Source organism: Quercus lobata, chromosome 10 (genome assembly GCF_001633185.2).
Source record: "Quercus lobata isolate SW786 chromosome 10, ValleyOak3.0 Primary Assembly, whole genome shotgun sequence".
NCBI classification, from domain to species: Eukaryota; Viridiplantae; Streptophyta; class Magnoliopsida; order Fagales; family Fagaceae; genus Quercus; species Quercus lobata.
Genome location: NC_044913.1, coordinates 30,225,033 through 30,235,862, shown reverse-complemented (window position 1 = coordinate 30,235,862; position 10,830 = coordinate 30,225,033). Strand labels below are relative to the sequence as shown.

The window sequence follows — 10,830 nt, the reverse complement described above, 5'->3', positions numbered from 1 at the left end:
GCATCATTCACTTTTCCATCTCACCCTCACAAAATCAAAAGTTTAGAAGTTTAATATTATTTTGTTTTGAATACACTATATATTTGTAGTCCTTTTAGTTTACTATCAATCTGCCATGATTTTTTTTTTTTTTTTTTTTTTTTAATTTTTTGTCACATAGGTTATATTAAAAAAAAAAAAAAAAAAAAAACCATACTATCATATTGTCATTATTATTTTTGAGAAAAAAAAAATTTCTATTGTCATGATTAATAGTAAATTGGTCATGACATCTTTAAAAATATATCATCTCAAAACTGACTAAACCATACTTTGTACACTGCACTGCACCATACATGTGCCACAAAATTGAGGTGCAATGCGGTGCAGATATGAATTTGGCCAAACTGCACCGTAGAGTATGGTGCTTAAAATGACCAAAAACCGCACCACGAACACCCCTAACTGATATCTTTATTATTTATTTATTTTTGGTAAAACTAATTATATTATTGGTGTAAATTATAATGTTACTTAATAGTAATTATTGAGTACCTAATCATTAGACTCCCATTCCAAGGATTTTTTTTCTTGATTGTCCTCCTATTTTGTGTGTGTGTTGTTTTTTTTTTTTTTTTTTTTTTTTTTTTTTTTTTTTTTTCATGTGGTATTTGTTCCTTGAATTGTTGAGGAATTCCTTCAATTCAAATACGTTCCATATTTCTTTCATGATAGAAGAATAGGATTAAAAAATAGTTAATAATTATTATATATGAAGATTGATATTATATTAAATTTATATATTAGAATGAAAGTATGGTCAGGAAAAAAAAAAAAAAAAAGCTTTTTAAAACATTACCTCTCAATCAAGGTTGCAGTCTCGGGTTTTTCTAAATTTATATACACTTTTGTTGCACATGTAGATGACAAATAGTGTTCCCCTGTATTTAAATTTAATAAAAGAAAATTGTTAATTATCTAAATGAACAAATATGTTTTTAAAAATATATTACCTCGAAATATGTTCACAATCGTAGATGTTACTACTAGTCTACTTACCACAACAGAGGGTCTCGGATTGTTGGTGTAAAAATCACCCTCAATTTGATCTGTTGCAAGTTCCCAGAGAGTAATTATTATTTTGATTCCTTTGTTGGATGCAAAAGTATACGAGTTATAAATAGTTTAAAGTAATATTATTTAACAAATCTTTTTTTTTTTTTAAAATTTTTTTTTTTTTTTTTTTTTATTTTTTTTTTTTTTTATAAATTGTAGGAACATTATATAGCTTACTCTGCATTTATGTCTTATGATATCAATATTTCTCATTGGGACAACAGATACTCGACCATGATCGTTTTCTACTGGTCCAATAGTTGGTTAAGTAATTTGGAGCATAATTTATTTAAAAAGAAATTAGAAACTCTTTTTCGCTTTCTACGGCATCCTTGTTATCTTTACGTACCACTGCATCAATTCTATTACCTATTTTAAAACAAGTCTCCAATAATATACTAGATATCACGAAATGTATGATTATGGAATACATTACCATTTATTGAATTATTTCAAGTTGTAGTTAACTATTTTTGTTAAACCAACCAAAATGTAAATATATATATATATATATATATATATATATATTTTTTAAGCTTATTAAAGCAAATAAATCCTAATTTATATTATCATTCAAACTTTCCAAATAATATATTATCATTTATTTTTTTTTTTGAAGAAATAATATATTATCATTCAAACTATCCAAATAACAAAACAAAAATTATCACACGCAAGGGTTTGTGACTAGTTAATTTAAGTATTGAGCTTTTTACATTGATTACATACAAATGGATTAAGAAGCAGTTCCTAATGAAAGGGAAATTAAAATCAATAGGGATTTTGTTGTCTCAAACTACAAGGTACTTGATGTATGACCATCATCTCTCCATCAATTGTTGCCTTTGCGCAAATCATCCTACCTTGTTCTAACCAGTTCAAGTGGCAGAGATTCCAGTGCCGTCTGAAATATGAGAAATCACAACTTCAGACAACACAAATAACCAGCTTTAGTAATAAAACTAAAAGATGCTTACCCAAAGCATAGGGGTTGTGGGATCAGATTTTGGATGCAATTTATATAGATGTGACTGAAAGCTTATGACTACGGAAACTTTGAATTCGATTGAAAATGGACTGCAGATATAAGGCGAAAAACACATTTTGGTCCCTACATTTTCGCACGATTCCTACTTTGGTCCCTAAATTTTATTTTTACCGCTTTTAGTCCCTATTTAGAAAAACGCCTTCTGTTTTAGTCCTTTCCGTCAGTGCCGTTAGGGCACTGACCTACGTGGCAAACAGAATTATTAAAATAATAATAAAAAATTTTATTTTGTCATTAAAAAATGCCAAGTCAGCATTTAAATTTTAAAAAATAATTTATTAAATTTAACTAAATAAAAAAAAATAAAAAACAGAAATAAAAATAAAAAATCACACTAATTAAGATTAAAGTGTTCTTGAAACCCAGAACAACAAGAACTCATACACAAACCCAGAAATTAAAATTTAAAAATTAAAATTTGGGTTCAAAATATACATTTCTTGAAACTTTTTGTTTTCACGTTACTAATAGTCTAATACTACTAGACTCAGATAGTCTCAAGAAAAAGAGAAAATAAATAAAGACAAAGGAACTAATTAAAGGGGTGAAAAACATAGTCATAATAAAATAGGTCAGACCAGCATTCATTCATGTCATTCAAAGCCACAAAGGAGGTTTTTTCAAAAAAAAAAAAAAAAAAAAGCCACAAAGGAGGCGGCTCGTTGAGATCGACAGGCAAACCACGCTCACGAGACCCAGAAATGACGCCGTGGCGGAGCTCTCAGGGACATGATGTGTGGGTCCGACGAAAGCGACAGTAACAGCAGAGGCGGAAGCTTGAGGTTCTCGCTTAACTTGATACGAGGAAGACGGGTCAGACTCGGTGGCGACACAGTTGATGTCTTTGAGAACGCCGGTGTGTAAAAACTCGCTGAGTACGAGTCTGTTGGAGGAGGGAAGGTTGAGATCGAGAGGGAGTGGAAGCCCACCGCCGCCGCCTACGATACCCAACCAAACCCTAGTCTTCTTCCATGGGTACTTAATTTTTTTTTTTGAATCTATATCTGGGTTTGCTTTTTAAAGTTTAAAGCATTACTGGGTTTGAATCTATGTTCTTGTCATGTACAGTGTGTGTTTGGGTTGTTTTTGCAGTTTATTTTGTCTTTCACGTGGCCCCGATTGGAACATTTCCAAACTTTCATGTGTATGTGATGATTTTGAAAATTTTAATTTTCATGTGTATGTGATGATTTTGAACCCAAATTTTAATTTTTGAATTTTAATTTTCTGGGTTTGTGTATGAGTTCTTGTTGTTCTGGGTTTCAAGAACACTTTAATCTTAATTAGTGTGATTTTTTATTTTTATTTCTGTTTTTTATTTTTTTTATTTAGTTAAATTTAATAAATTATTTTTTTAAATTTAAATGCTGATTTGGCATTTTTTAATAACAAAATAAAATTTTTTATTATTATTTTAATAATTCCGTTTGCCACGTAGGTCAATGCCCTAACGGCACTGACGGAAAGGACTAAAACAGAAGGCGTTTTTCTAAACAGGGACTAAAAGCGGTAAAAATAAAATTTAGGGACCAAAGTAGGAATTGTGCGAAAATATAGGGACCAAAATGTGTTTTTCGCCCAGATATAATTAAAAAATGGAGTCAACACTACTAGTAGTTTCAGTTGTATCTAATAAATACAATACTGGCAGTAGAAGAACCACAGAGCACATCAGCTGTCTATATTTGTGAAGAACATGTGCTGAAATCTACTACATTTAGAAGGTATGGCAGCTCTGGTTTACCATCATTGTTCTGTTTAACAAGACCAATTGTTACCAGGAAAAGGAACACCAAAGATATCAGAACTAAAAAAATAAATTTAAATGTCCCCATCTTTGATTTTTTTTTTTTTTTTTTGTCATGTGTTAACTGAAGTTTAGTTGCCAACTTGCTGATTTGCCTAAATAATCTATATCACCCTTTCTAAAGTACAAAGCACACACAACACATGAATTCATATGATCTATTAAATTCTAGTTCCTAGGACAAACAGGCAAATTCTAATGGCTAAAAGTGTTGAACCAATCAAAGAAATCATATACAGTTGTCTTTTCAAACTTCCTAACTCCCTTAGGGAATTCACCTCCCACCCCATTTTTTATTTAAGAAAAAAAAGAATAACATGAGAAGAAATGGGGGGCACCCTTGAGAAAAGCTTATTCCTCAAAAATATAGCAAGAAGCCACAAAATTCTATCATATGCAGATTAGGCTTCATGCTGTTGCATGGTCACAATAAAGATTGCATGCATTTTGAAACACTGATCCTAAATATAATCATAAAAATATTTAGTCTATCATGGGTCACACAAAACTAATCCCACATTTGTCAATATGCAAATGCCTTCATGTAAGCTAAAAACCAACTCCATTGCATCAAATGTGTTTAGTCTATAATTGATTGCTATGTCATTCAAATCTGAATAACAGAGAATAAGGTTTTAAAACATGGTGTGGTGGGTAAGGGTGAGAACAAGCTTCAGATTTTAGGGTTTTTAAGGGAAGCATGGTCGGTATAATGGGCTGTTCCTGTACACTGATTTTGTATTTTGGATAGATAGGATTTGTTTTTTGATAGGAAACGGGATTGGGCATGGTCAGTGTAGTTCTGCTTAGAGCCTAAGCACAAGCCCACACCTAATTGAAGTAAAGCGTTCATTTTCAAATATAATTGATATTAACATATAAGGGGGAAAATGTTAAAAGAATATAAATACTAAAATATGTTTGGCCCATTAGCTAAAATTGATAGAGCATTGTGCAAGTAACTAATTTGTCACGTACGAAATAATATAAATAACAATAAACACAAATCATGCTATGTTTGGGGTGAAAGTGAAACATAACAAAATCAGTGCTTTCTTTTTGAGTTAAAGAGTGCAAATGCGACAAGCGGGGAAAAGGACTGGAGAGTAATAGAAGCAAACACAATATGTTCAGGAAAGGGAATCCCCCCCCAAAAATAAAAGAAAAAAAGAAGAAGAAAGAGATATTGCTTTTCTTTAGGGGGAAGAATGAGGAAAGAGAGAACATGCCCAGAATTTTTCCTTTAAAGGGCTAAGCTTGAAAACATTCCCCAAAAAAAGTGAAAGAGCTTTCTCTTTGGCACTTAGGACTTTTTGGAAAAGTCCTAAGCACAAAGCGCTAAAAAGCACACATTTTTAGTAAACACACTTCACTTCAGTAATCAGAGGCACTACACTCCTTGTGCTTTGGGTAAATTGAGATTTCTATGCAGTAAGGAATGGTTTCCAGATCTGATTGCAGGTTTGAAGAAGAATGGAGGTGCAGGAAATCAGAGAAATAAATTGACAGGATAAATTAAAGAAATATTCACAAGTCACAATATAAAATGTCAAACTGTAAATCTCAAGGTATCAAACACTAATTCAAAAAAAGAGTTACAAACTTTTATAAACAAAAAACCCTAGCGTGAAGTACTGCTAACCCTTGAATAAAATATATCAAAATCAATCATATAAAACACTCACTATAAGAATAAGACTTACAAATCAATAAGGCCCAACAAGTACCATGGATAATTAACCACAGAGCAAAAGACTTATTTTTTATTTTTTATCCATTCACAACCCTGGACAAAAAAGGTTTTCGATTGGATGCGCCTCTTCATTGACACAAGGGCACCCCAAAGCCTTATAGTCTTGGCATGTGTCATATTCATACTCAATTGCCATTTGTTCATGGAAAAGTATTTCTTCATAAAAGAAAAGCCAAGATGCTAATGCTCGCTTTGACAAAATTAGTGGAAATGAATTTTTCATTCAGCTCAATTTGTAATCACACTTAGAAGGGCTATATAATTGGCTTTTGCTATAACAAATTTCCTCTCCCCTTGGGGCCAAAAACTTGTTAAAAAAAATGCACTTACAAAAATGTATTCAGATAAGATTTGAGAACAATTACTTATAACTAGCAAGTAGTAACTCACCCAGCTAAGATTGTTGGACAAGTCAAAAGGCGAGGAAGTATAACATAGATGGGCAGAGTCATATTATGACAGACATCTCCATCTGCTATCTAACAAATGAAAAGAAATTATATAGCATGTTAAATATAATGTTAACTAACTTTAAATAAGTTAAAAAGATGTAAAATGTCACATGCCTGGGTACTCTGAATCAGAGATGTTTCAGTTACAATTTTCTCCCCAAGAAGAATTGACTCTACACGGAGCAAATGAATGTCAATGGAGTAAATGGGAACTGCAGATGCTTCTACAGCTACTTCACCAGTGATGGGATCTGATAAAGAACATTGAGTGGACATCTTTCCTGTCACCCTGAATCCACCTATTCAGTAACTTCTCTTATCAGAAGTGGGATAATGTCATTACTATATTCTCGGATAATGTCATTACCATAATTTGAATACTAATCAAAGAGAGGGCAAAAATAGACGACACCTAGATAAGAATTTTTTTTTGCAATGCATCTACGCTTTCCAGAATTTGGTCTTTTAAATGCATGAAAAAACAAAAAGAAAAACATTTCCAGCATTCCACATAAATTGAAATTAGTACTTCAAATGTTAAGGGACCAAAAAAAAAAAAAAAACAAACAAACAAACAAGAGAAAGGGATAGCAGAGGAATGTGATAAGAAGCACACCTGATTTTAATTCAAGAAGTAGTGGATGTCTTTGTGTGTCTTGAGTAATATAAAAGATAACCATTTCAGGAGAAACTGGTCGCTTGAGAAGATCATCTGACGATAGAATAACAAAAAGCAACTTAATTTTATTATCTAGATAACATAAAAGAAAGACTAGACTGAATCATACCTTTATCACTTTCGACTATGAACTCCACTGTTGCAGATAATGTTTTATGTAGGTATCCTCTTATTATATCTACAGTTACCAGATACTATCAAAAGTGTTGTTAATCATCCACTGTCACTTAAATGTATAAGAAAAACAATGCCTAAATAAGGGAGGAAAAAGAGAGACAAACACAAATGGTACTTTCAACACAAAGGTGAACCTGCAGAGATTCTATCAAGACAAAAACACTCACCTGAGCACTGATATTGGCTCCATGGAAGGTCTCATAAAATCTTTCTAGGTTGTCTTTTCCTGGCTGTCTCAAAAACATGGAAAATGGTATCTGCCACAATACATGAACAATTATAAATTACAGAGGATACAACAAGAATATGCAATTCACAAATCTGTAACAAATAACAAACTAAACCAAAGATCAAAACCAAAATGCATTTAGCATGACTTTGAAAGAGAGCGGAAAAGATAAGGCTACTAAAGATGCAAACCAAACAGGAGAAGAAAAGTAACTCAACCCTTTAATTATTATTTTTTTTATGAGAAGCTGACAGAACATTTAAGCTAGAAAATATGTTACCTAAGTAAATTTTAGAATTATACAGAAGCATTCAAAATTCACGGTGGGAGTAAAAAGGGAAGTTCACACCACACATGAAGAGGAGAGAGCTTCCATAGCAGAACCTAGGAGACTTATAACTAATACTTGAGTCCCAATACCCAAGGATACAACATTGCACATTTCTAAAGATAAACTATAGAAAAGGCCAATTAAAGAAGACCTTCAAGTTAAACTCTTTCATCAGTAGTGCTGCTGCTGCACCATTTTTGAAATCATAATATTGTGTCTGGTAGAATATTAATCAAACGATTAGATTCACAATGTCCTAATAACTTAAGTTTTTGGGATAATCAATAATTCATCATGGTATCATAACAAGTAGTATTAAGTTTGATCCTTGTATCCACTCTACCTCTCATTTAATTTTTTTTTTAAATCTCGTGTTGGACCCCAATTATCAAGAGATAATATGGTTCACATGTAAGGGAGAGTGTGAAAATAATGGTCAAGTAATTAAATTTTCCATTTCCTAACCGTTTAAACTTTTGGGACAATTAATAATTTATCAATTTCAAGGTAAAGAATTGTAAAAAGAAAAAAGAATAGTTCCCCAGAGATATAGTACCTCTGTTGTACCCAAACCAATCTTCCCGGAAGGTCTAACCTCTGTACTCTTATTTCTGTTTCAAAGTAAAGAGAAAACAAATTATCTGTACAAATCTCCATATGAGGCAAACATAAAAGTTAACTATCATGAAAGAAACAATCAACTAAGTAGCTCAATGGCCTAGCTATTAATATTAATAGTTTATTACATCACAAAACATCACAAACACAATTAACTTAGACCAAAAATAAACACAGAAACCGCAATTACACATTATATAGGAACCAGAATTCACATAAACTGAAAGGTATAATTGAGTTAAGGTTTCAAAATATGAACTTTGCAAAATTAGGGCTTCTCAAAGATTGAACTTACAAAATGGAGATAGGCTTGACAACACCATATAAGGACTCAATAATTCCAGCCGATCCTCCACGAATCTTCAAACAAACAAAAGCATTTCAGTTGAGATTTTACTATGATAGAGAAATGAAAAGAGAAATAGCTGTGTTTGATTGCTCAGAAATAAGGAAAAAAAAAATACGAATCTCGTTTAAAAACAATATTTTCCGTCATTTTTATGGGAAACCAAACGGAGAGGACTGATTCAAACCCACCTGCAAATTGACGGATCCATTGACAGTGAGACGAACACCATAGTGAGAAATGGAAGAAGAAGATTTTACTATGATTTTTCCCTCCAGAGGTTCCTGGAATTCCAATACTCATCTTTTTAGAGAATAGAGAGAGACAGAAATAGTAGGTATCTATGTGTATATAGAGAATGAGTGAGAGAGAGAGATGAGTTACCGAAGGGTGATAGATACGACTTGCACGGGAAAGTTTGAGCTCTATTGACATTGTGAGACTGAGAGACGACGATTTGAATGAAGAAGCTAATATTATAAACCACACTCATGAGTAAACAAACAAAGAGCCTGGTAATCCAATCTAGCCTTTTATTTTTATTTTTTTATACTAGTACACAAATGGAAAGTTTGGCGCATTGCAACTCCTTCCTTTTATATACGATAAAGCCAATATATCAGTTGAGTTTTGGTAGAGGGTGAGATTTGAACATAAATATGTTATTCGAAAACAAGAGATTTTACTAGAAGTCGAAATCCCACCTATTTTATTCCAATTTGAAGGTACAGTTTTTGGTGTGACTAAAAGTATATGTGTATGGGCAATTAGATTGCCACGTAATGGGTGTTACACCAAATATTTAATTTTAGAAGAAATTACATTTTATTGTTTTAAATTATATCATTTATTACACTTTGTACTCTTAAATTTTTTAACACACCTTTTGCACCCTAAATAAATAACCCTCGTTACACTTTGTACTTCGACATCAAGTTTGCTGTTTACTTGAACGGAGAAGTATGATACCATGTGAAAAAACTCCATACCCATCTTCTCAATTCCTTAAAAATAAATAAGAAATTATATTTACCCCTTAACCTATCGATTACACTTTACACCTTTAAACTTTAGATTTTCATCCAAGTTAACAGCAAACTTGATGTTAGGGTATAAAGTGTAACAATAGTCATAATTTAAGGTGTAAAATGATCATTCGAAAAATTTATTGTGCAAAGTGTAATCTTGATATTGTTTAGAGTGGTAAAATGTAATTTTCTTTTAATTTAATTGATTGCACATATGGCAAGATAAGAGTAAGCCATGTAGGAGAGTGGCAACATGATTGTCATGTCATTAAGAAATTAACATACCGAAGTCCTTAGGAGAGACAAACGACATCAATCTATGGGAAATTGAATAATACAACTAGCCTCACCACATGCGCTCCGCACGTGTGATAGGGCTTTTTTTTTTATTTTAAGTTTAATGTAATTTTTCAATTTGAATTTATTTATTGTTAATGACGTTACATCGGAAAGAAATTTTAAGAAACTAAAATTTAGGATTTGAAATAGAGTAAACTGCTAAGTTTAGTGTGTGCTAGTTTTTAAGAAAAAATATATCAAATGTGCGTGAAATATATTTAAATAGAGTGTGTGCTAATTTTAGGAAAAAAGTTTCTTTGATAGGTTTTTTTCTTTTTTTTTTGAATTATAATTTTAACTCCATTTTTAATTTTTTAAGAATAAAGATTATCTAATTAGATTAAGGGTATTTTTAACATTTTTGAAGTCATAACTAACTTTTTAAATCTTCTTAATATATAGAGATATAGATATTATCTCAAGTAGTTTTGTCTAAATGGGTGCACGTGAATACAAACAGTTACCTTGATGCAGTTACTAGAGGGTTTTTTGCCAAAATCTATAAAAATGGAAGCAATAAAGACATGACACTTGCAAAAGGACAAGGCTAACTATCCAAGCCTCGAGTATAAATAGGGAGAGATATTTCAACATTAAGACACACAATTAGTCACAGAAATCCAAAGTATTATCTCTTTTTGTATCAGAACAATCTGTAGGCATGTAAGAGACTTCTATGCTTGTGAGTTTGTAAACGGCTTATTATCAATTCAAGTGCATATCACATTGAATATGTTTTGTTATCTTAAACTTGTTAATTTAGGTTATTTACTTGTTTTCATTGATAACTTGTGCATTTCACATAAAAGTCCAATATTAAGTTAGGCAATGCTAAACCTAGAACCTCTTCCTTGAAGTTAGATAATTGCCTTTGAGTATGTGTAAATCACTTTAACTAACATAAAAAATGGTTTTGACTCAAACAATG

General features: G+C 31.6%; 1 protein-coding gene across 5 annotated transcripts; it reads right to left on the bottom strand.

The window, feature by feature from the left end:
* Positions 1 to 1,759: 1,759 nt before the first annotated feature.
* Positions 1,760 to 9,053, bottom strand: LOC115963135 (vacuolar protein sorting-associated protein 26C-like). Of its 5 annotated transcripts, none has more exons than XM_031082029.1 (10): positions 8,920 to 9,053; positions 8,727 to 8,819; positions 8,485 to 8,549; positions 8,128 to 8,182; positions 7,179 to 7,268; positions 6,944 to 7,028; positions 6,772 to 6,867; positions 6,270 to 6,454; positions 6,094 to 6,182; positions 1,760 to 1,999 (listed from the first exon to the last, which is right to left on the bottom strand). In XM_031082029.1, the coding sequence occupies exons 1-10, from the start codon at positions 8,968 to 8,970 to the stop codon at positions 1,867 to 1,869; spliced, it is 942 nt and encodes a 313-aa protein (XP_030937889.1). In that variant the 5' UTR covers positions 8,971 to 9,053; the 3' UTR covers positions 1,760 to 1,866. The 5 variants fall into 5 exon arrangements, 4 of the variants coding, with proteins under 4 accessions (XP_030937889.1, XP_030937890.1, XP_030937891.1 ...); XR_004085715.1 differs by having other exon boundaries at positions 1,913 to 1,999; positions 6,094 to 6,175; positions 8,920 to 9,051; XM_031082030.1 differs by lacking the exon at positions 1,760 to 1,999 and adding an exon at positions 2,043 to 2,172.
* Positions 9,054 to 10,830: the final 1,777 nt, after the last annotated feature.